The sequence below is a fragment of the Ochotona curzoniae genome, unplaced genomic scaffold (genome assembly GCF_017591425.1).
Source record: "Ochotona curzoniae isolate NIBS_2020 unplaced genomic scaffold, NIBS_Ocur_1.0 contig_3498, whole genome shotgun sequence".
Taxonomy (NCBI): Eukaryota; Metazoa; Chordata; class Mammalia; order Lagomorpha; family Ochotonidae; genus Ochotona; species Ochotona curzoniae.
Genome location: NW_024465885.1, coordinates 44,885,270 through 44,907,662, shown reverse-complemented (window position 1 = coordinate 44,907,662; position 22,393 = coordinate 44,885,270). Strand labels below are relative to the sequence as shown.

The window sequence follows — 22,393 nt, the reverse complement described above, 5'->3', positions numbered from 1 at the left end:
AAGGGGGTGCCTGATTCCTGAGGGAGGATGTTGGAATAACACCACCTCACCTGACCCCGAAACCAGGAGGGGACTTGGCGGAGGGAACTTGTCTGCAGGAGAGAGTAGGGGTTGCAGTGAGGCCATGGGAGACCTGCCCTTCCAAGTTGTACCCAATGGGCAGTTTGTGAATTGAGTATAGATTTGGGAGCATGGGGAAGCAACTCCAGCCCTTGGCCCCTGGCCCAGGCCTGGGCGTGTGAAGGGCTTGGTGACCCAGAAGGAGGAGTGTCTTGCCCAGGGTGCTCTAAGACCCTTTCTAGGCTAGCAGGGCTTATGCCCAGGACTGACACCCTTTGCGTAGCCCTTCCCCACCCTCTGAGTGTGGACAAAGCCTGCAGCCATCAACAAACAGAACAACCCTGTGGGTGTGGTCAACCATGGGGTGTGTCCAGGACACAACAAGGGACCCAAGGGAACCATTCCATACCTCCTGACAGTGCCATGGAGCCAGGAAAGCGGACAGGGAGACTGAGGGTACTCCTTCTTGGGGGAGATTTAAAGCTCCATGCTGCTTTCCTCCGGGAGAGGTGAAGAAACTTTACTGGCCAGGGCCACTGGGCATTTAGAGATCATGCAGAGGCCCCCGGGACAATGATGGGGATGCTGACATAGGGGGCGTACCGTCTGCGCCACAGGCTTTGACCACAGGGATGAATGTCAGGCCTGCTGTGTGTTCCTGTGAAAGAAGCTGTATTGGGCCACCGATGCACTCGTGCATTCCTGCTAGCGATCACACTCGGGTGTCTAGGAGAGAAGCCACATGGAGCACAGAACTGAAACGAATTACTTCTGGCCCTTCACGAAGAAAAGAAGCAATGACTTCTGTTCCGGAACTGTCTTGATTTTCTGATAGTGTGGCCAAACTTCCCTGGGACAAGAAACCACAAAAGCCCTATAGGAGACAGGACCAGGCTGAACACACCCACATGCAGAAGACCAGGTTTCAAACTACTGTAAAAAAATAATAGCTACAAATAATCCCACAATTTTGCACCTTAATTTCCCTTTCATTGCTTTCGCAGACAACTGCCTTTGTATTTGCTTCTGTAACGCCCACCGCAGGAAAACAAGTGTGGTGCCCACAGGACAGGCTCATCACAGCTCTCTATGGAAAACAGTTGGGGAGAACACTTAGTAGGCTGGCTGTTATAACAGCTTTGCACCAGAGGGCAGGGGCGAGAATGTTGTGAGTCCTGTACCTGGCCTCAGTGTACTCCCAAAAGCTGATCCAAGGGACTAGAGTGCAGGAGTGTCAGCATCAGAGCAGACCACCCTAGTGTCTGGTGCAGGTGATGTGAGCATCAGGGCAGTCTACACTCACAGGTCTGGTGGTCAGTCTACACTCACGGGTCTGCTGCTCTCAGCATCAGCACAATCTACACTCACCGTGTTGTGGTATGAGCATCAGGGCAGTCTACACTCACAGGTCTGGTGGTCTCAGCATCAGCACAATCTGCACTCATGGTCTGGTGGCAGTCTACACTTGCAGTGTGTTGGTGTGAGCCACAAGCACAGTCTACACCAGTGGCTCCAGCAGCGCTGAACCAGAGGCAGTCTGAAATGCACAGGCTTTTGGCCAAGGTCGTTCTGCGCTCCACACCTGCATTGCTGTTGCGTCTCTTTCTTGGGAGGCTGCTTGCATCACTGTTTTATAGGAAGTTCGGAGATTAGACTACAGTCTGAATTTCTTTTTTCTTTTTTTTTTTTAAATCAATGTTTTCAGCATACATTCCTGACTCTTATGAAAATGGGTTTACCTTTTTTAATGGAGAACAGACAGTTGACCAAAATAAGCAAATAAGCCATTGGTGAGGACACAGCCCAAGGCAGTGAAAGGATTCTTGTCTCTACTCAGAGACTTTGATGCTTGTTCAAGAACGTGCAGCTCTTCATGCCCACGCATTTCCCAGGAGGCAGCAGTGATGACTCAGGCAATTGGATTCCATCTATACAGGAGACTTAGATCAGCCTCGACTTAGTCATGGCCTTCATAGCATGCCTGTACAGTTGGACTAGCTAACTCTTCAGAGATGATGCTAAGCCACAGTGGTGGCAATGTGTGGTTGTGTCTGACTCCACATCGTAGAAAGTCACATCAAATGTCTCTCCATGAATCACAAACCCGGCTTCTGACTTAGCACATAAGGGGAGTGTTTACCTTCCTTTTCGAACAAGTCTTAAAAATTAAGATGCACCTGTAATTTTGTGAATCGCTATCTTCTAGGAAGATGGACACAGGGTGATGATCTTATGTCTGTGTTGCATCTATTACGGGGCTTCCTAATACTGCACAAGATCTGAACACAAATAAATGCTCATGGCATCATTATAAACCATAACCAAAAGTGGCAACAGCCCCAGGTTCACCAGCTGACTCATGGATGGGCAGTGACGCTCTGTTGCATGGGGTGACATGAAAGAACCTTGAAAAATCATACCAGATGTGAGATGCGAGGCTTCCGATTGGCACAGCTCCAGCCACTGCGGCCACTTGGGGAGTGAATCAATGGATGGAAGATCTTCCTCTCTGTCTCTGCTCCTCTCTGTATGTCTAACTTTCCAATTGCAAAAATAAAATAAACCTTTAAAAAGAGGGAGACAAAAGTAGGAGGGCCTGTGAGACAGGGAGCTGATGATGCAAGACTTAACTGGAAATAGAAATGAGGCATGACTGCCTTTGTCCCCTGGAGTTGACAGTGCTCCTGTCCTCACCGGCAGTTCCCTCTGAGGCTCAAAGGAATGAAATGACTTGGCTGCACGGGCGCATGCGCGCACACACACACAAGCCAGGAGTGTGTGATGAGCCCAAAGGCTGCCACAACTGGGAGCTGTCTCCCGGACCCCAGCAGACACAAGGAGCTGAGCTGAGTGCCCCTAAAAAGTCACAGGAAAGGACAGTGAAATCCAGATGCAAAAGGGACAGAAACTCGAGATTAGTTCAACGCGCAGAGCTTCTTTCTCAGGTTGCTCCACCACCTCCCGTTGAGAAGTACAAACTTCCAGACCCTGTTTTCCTGGCCCAGAGGGGTGGTGGGTTCTCCCCCAGGGCTCCATTGTCCTGCATGGGGTCAGAGCTATCTCATAACCCAAGAAGCTGGTCTTCCCCAGAAAGTTCTCCTGAAAATGGCAAATAAAGAGGAGGCCATTGACAGCTGGCATGTCTCAAGTGCGTACTCTGACACCTTAACAAGGGAAAGTGCTTCTTTGTCTCTTAGTGCTCCTTGGAGACAGATGCACAGCATCAGAGCCCGAGCTCCCCGTCTGGGCATCTCCTGGGCTCACTGGGCTCCTTGGCCAGGGCCCTGCAGAAGGAGGGCGAAGGCAGGGAGTTCTTCCTCCTGGAGCCGTGCTCAGAGACTGCTCCCTGGATGAGTGGCTCCGCTTAGTTGCGTTTAGGTTGGTGTTACTCTGGACTGAGCTGGAGGCCCCAGGAGATATAACATGAGTGCAAGAATGGCTGGCTCTCACACAGGGACAGGTTGTTCCTGCGGCACAGTTGTGTAGCATTGGGAATGACAGGTGGCTGGTGTCACCCATGCTGTGCGCGATGGGAAGCAGCTGCACAACCCCTGCAGTGACCATGAACTTCACCCTCCCCTCACTCCAGGCAGAGAGAGAGGAGTCTCCCTTAAATGGTCATGTTGAATGTGTAGAATCCTTTTGGGGAAATGGTGTTTATTTCTCCATGGAAACCATCTGCAAGTCAGAGCCAAAGAAACAGCAGGAAGAGGCGGATGAGAAAGTACACGCGGGGCTGGTGCTGCGGTGGAGCAGGTGAAGTCTCCAAGGTGAGTGCTGGTTTGAGTCCTGGATGCTCCGCCTTCCAATCCGGCTTACTGCTGATGTGCCTGAGAGAGCAATGGAGAATGATTCAGGTTCTTGGGCTCCTGCAGCCATGCGGGAGACCAGGCAGAGGCTCCTGGCTGCTGGCTTCAGATCAACTCAGTTTCAGCATTGCAGCCACTTGGGGAATGAATCAGTCAATGGAAGCCCTCTGTCTCTTTCTCCTCTCTCTGTAATTCTACCCTTCAAATAAAAATACATTAAGTTATCTAAAAAGAAAGTACAGTACATACCAGGCCTGTACAATGCAACCCCACAGCTCTGTGACGGCCCAGGCTGACCCAAACCCAGGAAGCAAAATGCAAACAGCACCTGCATCAGTCCTCTTGCCTTGCCCTCAGCTGCCTTGGGCCACAGGGACAGTATTAGGCCACAGCAATGACAGTTGGCCATCTCACCTGTAGGGCTGGGGACCGGCAGAAGTGACAGCATAGGACTGTCATGACAGGTTCAATGCATCGCCTCTCCTCTCCCCACTTTCATTTCTTGCTTATTCTTCCACTGGCACTTCATGGCCACAGAAGCCAAATAAGCTAGATATGCTTTTCTCGCCATTTTTTTCCCACATAGCTAATAGCATGCTATCTAGATTTTCTTTGGTATTTTTACACACTAGAACACAAAGAGCTTCTCCATTCTTTCTCATGGCTGCATAGTATTCCATTGCATATTTACATCATGACCTTAGCAGCATTATTAAAATATGATTAATATAACATAAAATTCACTCATTTTCTACAAGCAAAGTTGGCCTCTAATTTCCATCTCTATAGAATTGCTCTTCTGGACATTTCCAACGAATGAAATCCTGCATGGGCCAATCTGAAGCCTGGCGTCTGTCATCATTTTTCAAGGTTCTTTCATGTTACCCCATGCATCAGAGCACCACTCCCTTCTGTTGCTGAACAACACTCGCTGTGTGGCCATTCCCCATTCCGCCTATCCACTAGTCAGCTGGTGGACACTGGACTGTTGCCACTTTTGGTTACGGTGAGTAATGATGTCATGAGCTTTTGTTTGAGTTCAGATCTTGTGTTGGGCTTAGATTTGCATTTCCACAGGGCAGAAATCACTGGCTATGTGGCTTATTTTATTATTTATGTGACCAGGTTCTCACTGGTGGACACTTAGCCAAATTATAACGTAAAGACCCTCAGACCCTCATGGAGGTTCCGGTCCCAGAAAGGGCTGGGAGCCTCAGCTATGCCACAGAACCTTCCAGCACTCCTGTTTCTGCGGGACTTCACCCAAACCCAGACCCCTGCCCTAATCTTTTGCAGCTGACTCTGAGTCCAGTGCGGTTTGCGACTCTGGGTACAGGAAGAGAAGAGTTGCTCCTCACAGCCTGGTCTGTGAGCCCACCCTCAGCTGCACCCCCTGCCTGCCGTCTTCCAGGAGACTGTCCCAAGAGAAGCTGAGATGTCTTGACCGTGGAGTTTACTGGTCCCTGTGACGATGGTTCTCTGCACACACCTGGCCACCTGTCACACCTGCAGCAGGTGCACAACAAAGGAATCCAGGACCTATCCAGGCTCTGAGTAGGGAGAGCTTCCTGCCACCACAGGTGTCAGTGCAATATGGATGGGCCAGACTCAGCAACATCAGCACCCCCTGTGAGAAGGTCAGTTAAGAGCTTAACGAGCTAAAGCCTTCTAGGCTGAGCCCACATGAGACAGGTTGATTAATTGAATGACAGTAAATTGGTCCGCTTCCTTGCTGTTTGGATTTCTGTCCATTCTGCCCTAAAACTCTTGGGATGTCAGGTTTGCTCCCTGCCCAGGAGGTTCTGGGCAGCTCAGCTGCTGTGGCACTGTGGTCACTTGCAAAGACCAAGGACTCAGCTTTCATTATCCTCCCTGTCCGAGGGGGCCACTTGAGCGTGCTTCCTCCAAGATCAGCAACAGGACCCTTCCCTGAATGTGAGTACCCTAGGACAGAGCAAGGGTGAGCAATTGTAGTAACTTAAGTATTTCACATCATCTGATGGCATGTGCCAAAAAATGAGTAGCTTTCATGTGGAGGATGCGTTGGTTTTCAAATGATCAGAAGTTCCATTGTTCTTAGGTATGTGTTTTAGATGCATTTGAATATTTCACATCATTCTATATGAGTTTCCAGAAAGTTCTACGGATGTAAACATGTCCTTGTTAGGTGGGTTGGTTTTTTCTTTTTTTAATAATTATGCAAGATCTCCCCCTTCTTGAGTATAAGGCCTCACACCCTTCTACCAACAGTAGCATAGAGGGCCTGATGGTTGTATTGTTGCTGATGAGTGACTAATCTCATTTATGCTGGGCTTCATCACATGAGGTTGGGAGGTTATTTTTAGGTCTTTTCTTTGCTCATCATAAAAGCAATTAAGATTGCTCACTTACATTGGCCACTAAACTGTAATAAAAAAAAATTGGTTTCTCTAGATCTGGCATTAGCAAAATAAATAAACCACAAGCAAGCAAATGTCACATGGGAGGCATTTATGACACACCTAGGAGACATTTATGAAACACGTTTGGCTTACCCAGGGGTTGAGACTTATCCTGTGTTGTGTCTGAAAGCAAGAATGGGGCATGAAAGCCGGAAGGCGCCTGTGGGAATGTCATGGGATTATATGCTGTGCCATCTCCTTCTCTGTCCTAGCTCCCCAAGCGAAGAGCACAGTTTTGAAATCAATAGCAATTGAGATTTTAATCTTCTGGTTGTCCCAGGGCACACGACGTCCTTTCCCGGGGGGCAGGTCATCAAGGAGACTGAAAAAGTACCAGCGTGTTCTCTTTCCTTTGTAAATTAATTTCTCTTTGAAAATAAGTGCACCTGGAACAAAATGTGCAGCAGGCACCCGGTACAAGTCCCGTCTTCCTCGGTCATCTGCCTGAGAGGGTACACCCGGTGCCAGTTTCTGTTCCATCCTAAGTGTCCTTAATGTGCACAAACCACAAGCAAACACCAGCCAGCCGGGCTACACAAAGTTTGTGGGGAATGAAATCCAAAGATAGGCTTACTTGGGGCATACAAATAAAGGTTTCCTGATCTGAGAGTGAGGGCGGAGTGTACAGCCTTGCTAATCCTTGAACACTGGTTGCTGAAGTCATACACTGATTTTGGATAACACAAGATGCACTCTTTATGAACTCTGTGAAGTATCCTCACATGGGATGCTGGTACTTGAAGGTGGAGGATGAATCTGTTGAAACACCACATTATCCCCGGGCCCTATATTTTAATATATTATTGACCTGGGTGGTGTGGGGCCACGTTGAGAGAGCTGTGACTCCAGCACTGTGTATTGCACGAGTGTTTCTTACTGGTTCATTCGTCTTTCCCCACCCATCAGACACGTGTCTGACAAACCCCAATTCCAATCAGCTGATCACAGGGCTCCTTACCCGTGGTTTTCTTGCCTCAGTTCCAGCACAGCTCTGCTTTAGTCCTTGGTGTTCTACCGGGGGACTCTCAGGCAAAGCCATGTCTGCTTCTGAGGAACCCAGGCCTTTGTAGAATCCAGCAGTCCCAGCTGGGCTGTGAGCATGACGAGCATTCACTCGCTCATAAAAATTGAAACATAATTTTTCTGGTTTTAAACTTCTGGCTAAAAGTTGCTAACCAGAATTTGCTCATTTCTTCAAAAGTTTTTTTTTTCCAGTTAATACTTTTAAATGCTATTTGTTCCTATTTATTTATTTGAAAGGCAGAAAGAGACAGGGACACAGAGAGATTTCTTCCACGGACTTGTTCATTCCCCAGATGGCACCCAGGGCTGGGTCAGGCCAAACCTCCAGGAGCCAGGCAGTCCATCCAGGTCTCCAATGTGGATGGCAAGGATTCAAGGAGTTGAGCATCACCTGATCCTGCCAGGTGTGTTAGCAGGAAGCTGGATCACAAGGGGAGCAGGGACTCAATCCAACCATCACAGTGTGGGATGAGGGTGTCCAGCCATCAGCAGCTCAACCTGACGTACCACAATGCCTTCTCTTCTACACATTCTTAACACTTCTTTTTCTATACAAATAATTTGTGTTTCACACACACACCAGCACTAATGATGTTTTCATTGCAATTATGTTAGCTGTATGGATATTTTAGGGACAATTGACATAGCTATGATGTGTTGGCTCCTATTCAAGAACTTGATGTTTTGAACTCTTTTGCATTTTAAACTGTACATCTAGGGCCTGGCGCAGTAGCTTCATGGCTAAAGTCTTCACCTTGCATGCACTAGGATCCTGTATGTTCCCCAGTTCTGGTCCCTGTGGCCTTGCTTTCCAACCAGCTCCCTACTTGTGGCCTGGGAAGGCGGTTCAGGATGTCCCAAAGCCTTGGGACCCTGCACCCATCTGGGAGACCCGGATGAACCTCCAGGCTCCTGGCTTTGAATCGGCTCAGCACCGGCTGTTGCGGCCACTAGGGAGTGAATAGATGGAAGATCTTCTCTGTCTTTCCTCCTCTCTGTATATCTGCCTTTCAATAAAAATAAATAAATCTTTAAAAATGTATTTCCATTGAAGGATGATTCAGTCTTCAACAGACATCAAAATTCAGGGATGTTCAAAGTCCTAATATAAAAATGGCATAGTATTTGCACATTATCTCCTATATTTTTTAATTTTTATTTGGAGATTTATCTAATTATTTATTTGAGAGGTAGAACGTGGGAGAGAGAGGGGGAGAGAGAGATCTTTTATCCACTAAATGACTAAATCCACTAAACGACTCCCTAAATGGCCCAAACAGGCAGGTCTGAGCCAGGCTGAGGCCTGAGCCTGGAACTCCACCCAGCAGCCCAGACACTTAGGCCATCATCTGCTGCCTTTCCAGGTACCTTTGCAGGGGGACAAGGTCAGAAGCAGAGCAGCCACAATGAGATGCAGCACTCTGATGTGGGATGCCAGCATCATGAGCAGAACCTAGGCTCCAGCCCATTTTCTTAATCATCTCCAGAGTGTGCAAGATCAAGGCTGTGAAACAGCTGCTATGCTGTATAGTTTAGGGAATATTAGCCAGGAAAGAAGTCTATACAGGTCCATGCCATTTCTTCCTCCAGATTGCTCTTCATTTGCTGTGAGTTGAACAGGAATGTGCAGACCCCACAGCCACAGACAGTCAACTGTGTACGTTGCTCCATCCACAAATAATGTCTTTTGAAATTTGCCACTGGTGTGGCCAGTCAGCCCTCTGCCCAGCATGCCTGACCTCATCTGGATTTCTCTGTCTTACAGTGAACCTTGGGGACGCACCCAGAGACCCTGCAGCTTGACTCAGGCCAGCACACTCCCGAGCCACAGCATGGATGGGAGGAAAGTGACCAACTCCGCCAGGGCCTTACAACTGCCGGATGGGATGAGTGCTGCCCGGGACATCCTCACCATCATCGGCATCTAGGCATGGTCTTCCTCTTCTGTTTAGCTAGAAACACCCTTGGGAAGAATGACAAGTGTCTAGAGGATACATATTATGCAAACTTGACCTCTGAACTACAAAATAGAGGGCTTCAGAGTAAGGTGAATAAATGCTCCCCACTGACCATTAGCAACAGAACTGAATGCAGCCAGGTGAGACCAGCCCGGAGCTCAGGTATGGGAACAGCAGGCCCCACAAAGGACCCCAGGGATCCCCCTAACAGTCAAGGCCAGCAGGATTCCATGTGATGAGAAGCCAGCTTCCCAGTTCCTTTTCAAACCTGTCAGTGTAGAGGCAGAGCCAGTGGCGTCCAGCCCAGGTTTGCCTCTCAGTAGCAAAACCTGGGTTCCAGGAAAGGATGTGGGGCATCGTGTCCTCCAATAACTCAGGAAACTCTTAGAAGTATACAAGCAGGTGGCTGCTTGTCATGGAAAGGAGAGAGGATTTGCTGTCCCACATCCTGGGTTAAATTTCAGCTTCTTGGGGGTCGCATGATTTGGGGTGGCAAATTGCTCTCCTAGAACATGTTGCAGATGGATCTTTTTAAAAAATGACTCTAACTGGAACATAGGACCGAAGTTGTTGCTATCAGATATGAGGAATACTTGGTTTTCATGGGAAAAAATGAGATGTATTTAAAAAGTGCTAGCTGTGGAGCCAGCAGGATGAAACTCCCATCAGTTCGATAACCAACTACCTTGCTGTCTTTACACCAACCATTTCACCCCCTCTGAAATTTAGTTTCCTTATAGATAAAATCAAGAAAAGCAGGCCAAATCTGCTAGCTTCACCAAGGAGATAATATCTCTTGAGCTCATACTTGTGAATCTGTGTTGGAAAATAGAATAAATGTTTAAGTAGAAGCGTTGGTGTGTAATGGCAGCACTGCTGGGGCTGATGGTTAATGTTGCCGGTGGCATTGAAGGTCATGATAGATGTTTGTGATGGTAGTGGAGGTTGAGACTGATGACATTGCTTGTGGCAGTGGTTGATATCAATGGTTGTGATGGTGGTGGTATTGGTGATGGCTGATGTTAAGGGTAAAGGTTAGGGTAGTGGTAGTTAATGTTGGTGATGGTGCTGTTGATGTTGGTGGTGTTAATTGTTGATGTTTGTGATGGTAATTGTGGTGGTTGATGTTGAAGATTTGGTTTGAGTACTGATGGGTCATGGTATTGGTTGTTGGTGGCGTGTTGGTTGGTTTTGATGATGGTGGTAGTAAGTGATGGTGGTGGTGGTGGTGATTGAGATTGTTGAAAATGACGTTGGTGGTTGTAGTTGATGCTGATGGTGATAATGATGGATCAGAACATGACCAATGAATTGACAATAGCTGCACTGCCTCATTGTAAGGAAAGCCCATCTGCATATTTGGTGACCTGTTAAGTGAATCAACTTCAAGAGAGTGAGGATTTATGTGCAGTCAGACCAGATCCTTTTAGATTCCTTAACCTCAGACATGTGATTCACTCAAATATTCTACAAATGCCTTTTCTTATACATTTAACTCTGCCTTAAGAAAAAAAAAAAAAAGATCTTGTCTAGATAGCTGCCGTGGGTTGAGTGTGTTCCCCAAGGGCTCATCTTTTGGATTCTCGATCTTGAGAGTGAGTGGGGAGACATTTCTAAAAACGAGATCCTCGGAACATTTTGGGGTTGCCCACAGCAGGGAGAGTGGGGGCCCCAGCCTCTCTCTGGCTTCTGTGAGGCAATGCAATGCTCCTTTCTCACAATGCTCCCATCACTGCCCTCCACCACAAGGCAAACCAGTCCATGGGCCCTGACAAGAGCCCACACTAGACTGTGTGCACTTTGAGGCTTCTACACTGGGAACTATATAAATTAATTTTCTTCATAACGTTAGCTGCCTTGAGTACTTTTTTCCACTAATACCCACTGGACTTATAGCAATAACTTATGCAGCTAGGGAAGTTGTGAGTAGTTGAATTTAAACAAGTGACTTTCAGCTGGCAAAGGGAAAATCTATGTTCTTTAAGTTTTTATAAATGTTATTGAGTCTAGTTTTTGGAGCTGTCCCCTGACTTAAAGGTGTCATTTTCCTTTATCTGACTCTAGGCAGTGGTTTGCTGATCACATAAAGATCAGAATTAAGCACTAGTCTCTTATTGTTGTAGGACAAGATACACTTTCAAGGGCATTTCCTATTTGCACCTCGTCCACACCATCATCATCATCATTCCATAGGCTGGAAACAAGTGTAGTTTGATTCTATGATAAAGGCTGGGATTTCTTGCTTATACTTGAAGTGTTAATAGGGCAGGACAAAATTTTTAAAAACTGTACAGACAAAAAACAGATCTGCTAACAAATAGGAATGTGTAACATATTAAAATGGGACCAAATGGTTGGAACTTGAGCAAGGAGAGGCTCAAGGAGTTGGCTCAGTCATCACACAGTGGTGGTCTCTACAGCATACAATGCTCCCCTACTCTGCCTAACTGGCTTCATCTGTATTTGGGGACTCATGTGGCTATACGAAAGCTGAAATCATCTTTTGGTCAAAAGTTGGGGTGAGAGATCTAGATGGACCCTCTCAACGTATCCCATCTCCCATACACACTGGGTCCAGAAATACAGACGACCTACACAAACTGACCCCATCAGAATGACAAGAGGGATTCCTCAGGGGAGATTCTGGAACATGAAAGGTCTCTTGCTCTGGACAGTATTAAATGCACATCTGAGCTTGAGATGGCGGGATTCATTCTGGCACCATGATGAAGGCCAACTTGAGAGTGGAAACCTACACATATGACAGGGTAAAGGGGTCAAAATCACAGCATAGTAAGCTAATCCTCTACCTATGACACCAACGTCCCATATGGGTCCCAGTTCGTGTCTTTGCTGCTCCATTTCTAAGCAGTTCTCTGCTGATGGTCTGGAAAGCAGTGGAGCATAGCCCAAGTTTTTGTGCTCCTATATCTACCTACATGGGAGACCTGGAAGATACTCTTGGATCCTTACTTTGCACTAGTCTAGCTCTGGCTATTGTGGCTATTTGGGGAGTGAACCAGTGAATGGAAGATCTCTCTCTCTCTCTCTCCTTCTCTTTCCTTCTCTTTCTGTAATTCTACTTTAAAATACAAATAAAATAAATCTTGTTTTAAAGAAACAAGAGGGCAGAACTGAGAAAATAATAGAGCTTTGAGCACTCATCAATGATGTCCAAAGCCCTAACTGACTGCTGCAAGTTTTCATCTTGGGAGCCAATAAGTTCCCTTTATTAAGTCCTTTAGAGCTAAGCTTTTTGTCCCTTGCCATTGAAAATATCCTAATTGATACCACTGAATGAATAAGTTCCTGAAAACAGTTGACCTCAAACCAGAATCTGAAAAAGGAAGATGCGCACTGTGGCATGTGGGAGGTTGGACTCATTTCTTTAGCCAGGACTTTTAGACTTTTGGGGTAAGAGAGCTCCTTGTTTCTGCTAATCATCCTTTGTAAGGTTTCTGGTTGCTTGATCTGTTGAATAGCATCAGTGAGATTCCATCTCTCTTTAACCCTCAACCCCTGGCATCATGGAAACCTCGAGGAAGCCAGACATGTGACCAGAGACGCTCCAGTGGTGCTTCCCTGGAAGCAAATGCCAACAGCTTCCCCCTGGCACAGAAACGGCTATACAAGACCCAGGACTCCTCCCTGTGGTTGAATCCCAGTCCACCTACTCTCTGGGGAACTCATCAGAGGGGCTACCTCGAATGTGTATGCTAGGATGGGGACTACCTCTGCAGAAGCTGCTTTTCAAGCCATCCTGGCAAGAAAAATCTTAAGGCACTACAGATATTCTGTGCACCATCCCTTCAGCCTACAGTGAGTGCTCACGATCATTCATCACTGTCTTGACAAGCCCCAGGTACTCGGATTGATAGGGAAAGTGGCAGTCTCACAGCACCAGGGCTCAGTTCAGAGGTCTGCAGCTGACACCAGTCCTGGCAGAGATGGAAGCAGAGCATGCTGCTTCCCGACATTCCAGATACTCCTCTTTCCTTGCGCATGGAATTTCACCCCAAGATTTAGATCAATTCAAATAAAAAGCTTTACGCTGCAATGGGTAGGATTTAAGATCAATGTAGATGGACCTAAGTACGGCTAGCTCTGTGAATCTACAGCTCATGGCACCCGGTTTGTCCACATCATCCACTGGCAAATCCAAGCACCAGGACAGTGTGGGTCGAGCCAGGTCCAGTCGCAACAAAGACTGGTGCACAATACAGAATGCCAAGGTGAGGTTGCCTGTACCAGAAGGGACCACAGCACCCAACCAGCAAGCATGTGAACAAGGAAGGGAGGGGGTAGAACCGACAGGGGAAATAAGGGAGGGTTCCTTTGCTGGACAGCTGTTCCTGCTGGAGAGCATGGGCTGGGATGGGGACAGACCAGACTAGGCAGGACTACAACACCTGTGCGCCTCATGTGGACTAGATCAAGGAAAAGCCAGGCTGGGCTGATTATTCCTACTGGTGTAAACAAAATTAGAGTGGGTGAGGGTTATTTAGGCTTAGCCACAGCATCAGCTGGCAGAAGCTTGCACTGGGGGCTAGTTCTCTCAAGTCAAACCACACAACTATCTGGAGAGTGCATAATCTGGGAGTGGGAGAGGCCTGGGAGGGAAATAGTGGGTTCCCCCCTCTTGGGTTACCACTTCCTCGGGAAGGCATAAAACTAGGACAGCGGCTGGGGTGGAATGGGGTGTGGGACAGACTGGACTACTGCTACACATACTGGCAAACCAGGGTAGGGGGTGGGCCTGGTGGGGGTTATTGCGGGTCGCTCCAACTAGGCTGCAGCTCCCACTGGTTTATGCGAGGGCCAAGTTTGCGCTGTGCAGAACCAGGCTGGACTGCAACACCCATTGGTTCCAGTGGAAGTCATGAGGGAAAACAGAACCAACCCAGCAATTGCAACTACCAGCTGATCGGGACGATGGACTGTGCCGGGCCCTGTACTTGCTAGCACATACAAGAATCTGGTTTGAGAACACCTCAGACAAAGTTTCTTTGGAGATTTCCCTAATCAAAATGCTGGACTCAGAACCCTAACCAAGAAAAGAGAGGAGACAGAACAGGTCAACCAACCATCTCAGCTATATCTTGGCAGCGAAATTCGGGGCAAACGGAGACTATGATGGACTATGTCAATCAGTGGATTCTTCAAGGACCTCATAGTGCTTGGAGTGGCAAGATTGGCAGCAATTCATAACTGTTGAAATATCAAAACCACTTGAGCAAGAACCTCAGAGAATACCCTACATCCAGGACCTGGGGAGGGTGGGAAATTGGGTGGGCCTTCTCCCTTAATACCTCCCTTTAAATGCAAAAGAAAAGCAAAAGATGAGACTTGGGCAGAAAAAAAAATAAAAAATAAAGAATTCTAGAAATGCAGGGGGAAAAAAATCTCAATGGAGAAGGTATGGTTGTAGTAAGCTACTTGTTGGAGGTGAAGTTCATGGAGTTGCCTGACCAGAGCTGGTCACCCCGCAAATCCATATATTAAAGCCCCAGCTCTCAATGTGATGGCATTTTGGAGGTTAGGTCTTCAGGAGATAAATAGGTTTAGATGAGGTCGTGAAGGTGGGGTCCCTGTCATGGGGTTAGTGCCCTTAAGAGAAAACACTCCAGATGGCTATTATCTGTCTATCTATCTATCTATCTATCTATCTATCTATCTATCTATCTATCTCTTTCTCTCTGACCACCTCCTGAGGACAGACACAACAAGAAAATAGGTCTTTATGAACCAGATACCGTAGTTGTCAACATCCTCTTTCTGGACTTCCAACCCCTATAACTAGAGAAAGAAATGTGCATGACTCAATCTGTCCATTTTGTGGGTTTTCACGGCAGCAGCCCAAGTGCAGGGAACTTGTTAAAAGTGACCAAACAGAGGCAGTCAGACCTGTGCCTAGGGAAGGGTGGCTGCAACACAGGCTGAGCTCAGTCCTACCTAAATACTGGGAGACGGGAGTTGGAAGACTGAAACTTGGGAAAAAGACCACACACAATATGAATGAGGGGCCATGGAGAGAGAAACTCATAGAGGGTAATGGGAGAATCATGGAGAAGCATCTGGTGTGGTGAGTTGGGACAAGGCGCGTTTGGTTGTTGGGCAGCACACGGTTGTCTTAGTGGATACTCAGCCTGATTCTAGGGTATCAGGGACACAAGCCAGTGCAGGTGGCAAACGGGCTCCAGCACCACCTTCCGGGGAGTCTTCTGTGTTCCATGGGAATGCTCATCCATTGTAGGTATCAGGACAGGTAGTCAGGGCATTGTGCCTCCTAGGAGGGCAGCAGTGGGTTGGAGGGCATGAGAACCACCTCTGGAAGGACTTGGAAAGCAACCCTACATGCCCACAATGGTGATGTTCAGCCTGCACCTGCTCGCCAGCCCTGGTGAGTTTTGCCTCAGAGGGCCGATTTCTGCTGCCCAAGTCTGTGGACCATTTCTGGCCTGGAAAATCCTGAAGTTCTCTTCCATGCAGTGGCTACAACCACCTCTGCTTCTGTGAAATCTCAAAGTCAGCCTTGGGGAGGGGGTCCCCTTCCAAGTTTGTTTTTCCTAAGCCTTCTCCCTCAGTTCCAGAATTCTCTTTGTGTCTTTCTGCTGTCTTTCCTGTAGGAGTTGAATCATTATTTACATTATTACATTCTACTTCCTCTTTTCATTGTGTGGCCATGGGGGTCCCACACTGGTGCAAAGAAAGAATAATACAAAGAAGTTCAATGCCAAGCAAGCTCAAACCACAGTGAGCAAAGAAGATTTCCACAGCATCCTAAACTCTGAGACTCCCATGTGCCTTTAGCACCACCCATGGCATGAACCAAACCAACAAGCCTTCCTGGAACACTTTCCTCAAGGGCCCTCATGTAGATCAGAGCTCTGCGGGACATAGGCTCTGCCACCGCACAAGGTGAGTCTTGGAAATCAAGACCCAGAGCCCACCTGTTTGTGAGCATCTCACTCCATATTTAGTGAGTAGAACTCTAGCTGCGTCAACTAGTAAGCCATATGCATTCCACACCTGCATGACACCCTGGCTAGTCAAAGCAGAAGACAGCCACCTTACCTCTTGGAAGCTCACAGTCTGCAAGCTAGCTGCCACTCAGGGTTAAACACCACTGGAAATGTTAAGCAGGAAATGCCATGAGGCAGCCCACAGTCAATTCTAACATGGGGTAGGGACGATGATGCTCCTCCATCTGTAAAGGGCGATTCATTCACATGTTTGGCAGAATTGAGAATGTATATACTTCCTAAGTAATGACTTACCAGCTCACTCTGGACCTCCCTCCTGTTAATGAAACTGACATTTTACAGCTCCTCAGATTTCATGTATTATAGCCCATTAAGTCTTTGTCCAAAAAATATCACCCTTTCTTTTCTTTGAAGTGAGGAGTGAGAAGGCAGAGTTGAGTCAGGTTCCATGCGGGTTACTGGGGCACCGTGTGGGGTTCCCTGAAGTCCCCCCTCCCCAGTTCTTCACAATTTATATGCAACCCAAGGATCTCTGTACTTAAAAATCTGCATGGCATCTACATGAGAAACCAACTGATGCTGATTCTCAACACAAACCCCAAAGCCCGTGGCAGCCCTAGGGCCGTGTCTCACCAAAATCCTGATAAGGCCTCCTGAGTAAAGGTTTCTCCCGTCCTGCTTTACAGTTCTCTGTGTGGGATGGGGTAGAGTGGAGGGAGGGAGGGGAGCAATATGGAACCTTAACATGAGCAGTTCTGAAAAGCTCGCAGGCATTGTCCCCCAGGGCTCGCTGCCCCTGGAGAAGCTCTTGGCTGCCTCCTTCTCTGTGCACGCAAAGAACCCAGACAAGCAGGGCTGAGGTTGTGCCTGCTACAGCCAGACCACATTGAAGCCTCCCAGCTCCAGCCTGGTGGTGGGCTGTGGGAGAGTGCCCAGCCAGGTGGCTCCGTCCCTTTGGGCCAGACCCGCTCTCAAGGGTGGGGTGGGGGTGGGAGGTGGGGAGATCTTCTGTCTCCCCCGAGCAGCACTTCTGTTCCCAGCTGCTGGGAAAACAGGAAGTCCATCCGGAGCAAGTGTCTGACAGGTGGAGGTGTTAAGAATTCATGCAGGCCCTGGTAGAGACACACACACTCATATAGCCTCTACTGACACATGCAATGTCACACACACACACACACACATGTGTACATACTCCTCACAGGAAAACACACATCAGTGCTTCTACGCACCCACACAGTTTACCTGCTCCACAAGAAAAATGCAGACAGAATATTCAGGTGAGCTAAGGTCTGGGATCACTTCAGATGAAGTTTCACCCTGCAACTGAACCACTGGACTAAGAACTCCAACGATGGAGAGAACTGCAGGTTCCATGGTCTGACCATGGAATGCCTGTGTCAGAGCTGGGCCTCCTCGGTGGCTGAAACACAGCAGTGGACAGCATGTCCAGGTGCACATGGAGGATGTGGCAGTAGATTGGGGTTCACAGAGGACACCCGGTACCACAACAGAGGATGAAGACAGAACAAATTGATCAACTACCCCAGGCATGTGTTGGCAGTGAATTTCTGGGCAAATGGAGACACTAAGGTGGGCTATATCAACCAGTGGATTCTGGAGAGACTTCATTATGCTTGGAGTGGCAAGATTGGCAGTAAATCAGAACTGTTGAAACATTGAACCCTCATGAGCAGAACCCTCAGAGCATGCCCCACATCGGGGACCCTGACATGGTGCTGGGTGGCTGTCCTCCATCTCAGGGTGCAGAAGCATTTGGGAAGCTGGGTGTGCGTCTCTCCTTGTTCCCCCCCTTCCCACAGATACAGGAAGGAAAAAAAGAGAATGTGGAAATGGTGATCTCACCCCCCTTCCTGTAGCCCTTGACCCTAACCACCCTAACCAACTATGTAAAAATCATCAAAAATAAAAATAATTTTTAAAATGCTGAAATTTATTTTATGCATGTGAGAGTCGGCGCTCCCATCCACTGGCTCACAGCCCAGATGTCCAGGAGCTAGGAACTCCATCCAGGTCTTGCACATGGGTGGCAGGAAGCCAGGCACTTGAGCCATCCCCACTGCCTCTCAGAATGGGGTCAGGAGACAGAGCCTGGAATGAAAGCCAGGGCCAGAAGACGCCCTAACCCCTCATCTCAGGGTAGATGGGCTCACTTGTTCTCCCAGAGAATCTGGTTTTGGAGCTGGGGAGAAAGAAGCAGGCTGCGCGCTGGACAGGCAGCAAGATCATCCTGTGAGTTCTCAGCGGTTTCTCTGCCTGCTCTGCTTTCCACAGCTGCATGCCAAGCCCTCAGGGGCCTGTTGCCTCGGAAGGTTCTGGCTCCATCTCTCTGTGTGATGAGCAAGGTGTGCCACTGTCCCAGACAGGGAGGAGAGGGCTGGGCCACTCAGGGCAGGAGCTGTGCCCAGACCAAGGACAGACAGGGGCTCCTGGGCTAGGGGATACAAGGTCCCTGGTTCCCCACTCTTGGTCCCCCAAAAAGCATGTGGTCCTCCTGGGGAGAGGCAGAGAGGTATGGCTCAGGGACATGTACCAGAACCAGACTTGTAGGATTTCAGCCCCAGCGAAGATTCCAGAGCACAAGTGACAAGCCCAGAAGCCCTTGGATCTAAGACCCATGCCCGCCCTCAGCCACCACACTGTGAGTCGCAAGTAGGGGCAGCCTCAGCCTACATCAGGCTGGGTTCTAGGTAGCAGAGATGAAGGAAATGTTTTTCTAGAAGATAGTGATGACTCTTACAGCTCAGAGGAAAAGGGCTGATACAGGGCAGGCCCTGGGGGGACTCCAGTGGGAACTCCTGGGGCCCTGGAAGTGTCTGCCTCTTGCTTGGGCCTCAGCCTGGCAGGTGCTCACCCATAGAGATGCATCTATACCGCCCCCTGGTGGTGCCTCCATTGTCCTCCGGCAGCCCCGCAGCCAGAGTCATCCCCAGTCCCTGAGCAGCTGCTGTTAGCTTTGGAGCTGGCAGCCCATGGAACAAAGCTTAAAGAGGCTCCAGACTCTGCATCAAGGGAAAGGAATCAGAGGAGGCCTTGTTGCTGCTTGCTGCATGCCCCAGCAGCAGCCACAGAGGCAATGAGAGCAGGTGTTACCACCACACATGGTGTTTGGATCTCACTGGTGATCCTGGATGCCATGGTTTGCTGGAGTTCACGGAGCCTCCACCAAGACTTGGGCAGATCCTTGAGGCTTCAAAATGTTCTGAGAGAAAAGGAAAGAGAAGGAGAGAGGGAGAGAGAAGGAGGGAGAAAGCATTTGTCATTTTTGCCATTTCATTTCAACACTGATGGCTTTTTGGTTTGGTTGGTAGTCTCGCTCCTCTGTCTCAGCATGTCTCCAGAGTCACTACAGACAATCTGGGGACCTGTCTTCATCACAGTAACATTTTGAGCTGGATGCAAGCAAATCCTCCCTTCAGTATTTTAACCTACTATTCCCTCCCGTGCATTGGCAGGACTTTGAGGCTGATGAGGACAGGGCATGAGATTTGATGCCGACTCCACCTGGTGCCAACATCTCTGCGCACAGACCCAGTGTTGCAAGTCCTCTACTGCACTACAAAGTCCAGCGGGCCAGGTGCACACCCACCCCTTGACCTGCCATTTACTTAAACTCTGACACAGAGTCCACACAAAGAAGGGCAAATAAATATTCGCTCCACCTCTTTGTCAATGGATAGGATAACGCAATGGTACCTTCCAGGACTCTTCCCTCCTTCCTCTTCCTTCCCTTCTCTTACACGTTAAGCTTTCCAAAATGAGTGCTTGCTTTGTTTTTGTTAAATGCAAAGATAAGCAAGCACGCCCATGCATGGTTGCACACACAGATAAAAGATGGCTGCTTTTGTAGATTCTCCTACACTCCTCAGCAATTGTCTCCTGTATATAACTGAACGGTGTATGAGAAAGCAGGAACTCGCTCCTGGACTGGACTTGAGTACACAGCACTGCCCACTGCCCTTTCAGCCACAGGGTCCTCTGGAAGGGAGCAGGGAGAGAGGACATGGGAGCACCACAGCCACTTCAACTCTAGCAGCCACACTTCCCTTCTATTATTTGGCATCTACATCAACTTTTTTTTTTTAGATTTTATTTTTCATTGCAAAATTATTATATATATAGAGAGAGAGGAGGAGAGACAGAGAGGAAGATCTTCCTTCAATGATTCACTCCCCATGCGGCTGCAATGACTTGAGCTATCCCAATCTAAAGCCATGAGCATAGAGCTCTTCCAGGTCTCCCATGTGGGTGCAGGGTCCCAAGGCTTTAAGCCGTCCTCGATTGCTTTCCCAGGCCACAAGTAGAGAGTTGGATGGGAAACGGGACCGCCAGGATTAGAACCAGTGCTCATATGGGATCCCAGCACATTCAAGGTGAGGACTTTAGCCACTTAACTACTGAGCCAGGCCCACATCAACTTTAGCCTGAAAACTGGTTTCTATCATGAGAAAATGACCATGAACCAACAACCACCCAGACCACCCACTCCAGGGGCTCTGCTTGGAGACCCCCTGCTGCAGGTTGACCTGGCCATGATGGTTGTCTCTCTCGGGTTGCCTGAAGCTGAGTTCCCAAGCAAAACCCACACTGGCGCCTGGCAAGCCCCATCTTTTTTACAGCAGAGCAAGGGAACGGATCGTTTGGTCTGCACATTTCGGAAGTGTCTTTAACACTGATTAAGGGGCTAAAAGAATTGTAAGAAAACACCAACAGAGAAAATTAGCAAAACTATCTTTATTCCCAAACCTATAAAATTAAAAACACCTTTTACATGGAATCATGCCTTGGCTCCGGAGTTGGAGGTCTCAAGGACAAGCAGGTGCGCAGGCCGACTTTCTTCGGCTCTTGGCCACAGCCTTCTGCTGCTGGAGAAGATCACTCAGATTGTGCCTGTGGCGTAAGAGCTGTGCAGGCACAGACACACACCACATATATTCTGGGTCTCACTCAGGTGACATGACTGCCCTACTGGTGTCTGGCACAGAGCCTGGCTCCCAGAAAGTGTTCAGTAAATATAATTTTTTTTAAATGGCCTGAAAGAGTGGAACTGTTTCTCTCCATCCTAACGCAGCACACGAGTAGGAGTCAGAAACCTGGCTCAGCATTGTCTGAAGATTCCGACTTGGGCTCGTATCTATTGTAGGAACGATGCCAAGGAAGCACTGGCCATGGTTAGCACTTGCCATCCCCAGCTCCTGGAGGCCAGACGCGTGGTGCTCCGAGCGTACGTCTCCCGGGGCTGTATCTATGGCGCTGACTCGGCAGCCAGAAAGCCTTCTATGAAGTCATCATCCCACCTCTCCCTGGAGCCAGACAGGCGACCTCTCAGATCCACTTGGGGAGCCACAATGCTTCACTTTACAAACCCTCTTTTAAAAAACACCGTCAGACGCCCATTTGACGGCACCAGGAGGAAACTGGTGCTCCAGTACCTGAAAGCTCTGAGGACGCTGCAGAGTGACGGCTTTAAGACCGTGTATTTTGGGGAAACCGATATCCCAGAAAGCCTAGTCACCGGTGAGGATTTCAGTGACGGCTACTTCATGCAAACGCCAACCTGGTGTGTTGTGCACGCCGGGGGTAGCCACGGCTGGGTTCCTTGGAAATACCGGATGTTCCTGAGAGACGAGCTGTGCGTCAGGCAGGAAAATGGTGTCTTCTTGGAGTTCTGTGATGTGACGAAGAAGGCCTATGGGAAGTGTGCCATCGTGGTCAAAGAGAGGCGGCAGCAGGATGAGATGAGGCCAAAGGGAAGCCGAGAAGCAGAGGCTGAGGCCGACGTGCCAAAAGCCATCCGCTTAACAAGCCTTGTCTGTTGCCCGGAAGTGGCCAAGTCCTACGGCCACGAACTGCTCTCCCTGCCTGCACCTTACAACTACCTGAACCCTTTGGACTCTGCCTGGTCTTCTCTGAAATGGTTCATCATCAACAACAGGAAGGAGTTTTGCCTTGAGTCCAACGACAATGTCTATTCATACCAGTATATCCTTTTCAGTGATTTGGTTAGCAAAGGGATTGAAAGGATGAATCCAAGCAAATGGAAAACGCTAACGAACAAAGTCAGAAGATGGGAAAACTACTATCTCGGGAAATTTTCCTAA

General features: G+C 48.6%; 2 protein-coding genes across 2 annotated transcripts; both read left to right on the top strand.

Annotated features, from left to right (window-relative positions):
• Window positions 1-9,063: 9,063 nt before the first annotated feature.
• SMIM34A (small integral membrane protein 34A) lies at window positions 9,064-17,133 on the top strand. Its single transcript, XM_040980436.1, is given in 3 exon segments — window positions 9,064-9,256; window positions 9,259-9,431; window positions 17,059-17,133. Coding segments are annotated over 3 exon segments (441 nt in total).
• A 4,507-nt stretch (window positions 17,134-21,640) lies between these two features.
• On the top strand, window positions 21,641-22,393 carry FAM243A (family with sequence similarity 243 member A). The gene has a single exon (XM_040980901.1). The coding sequence runs from the start codon at window positions 21,641-21,643 to the stop codon at window positions 22,391-22,393; it is 753 nt and encodes a 250-aa protein (XP_040836835.1).

Bases quoted from the DNA above. Each gene is read 5' to 3' on its own strand.
- FAM243A (XM_040980901.1), top strand. From the start codon at position 21,641: ATGCTTCACTTTACAAACCCTCTTTTAAAAAACACCGTCAGACGCCCA.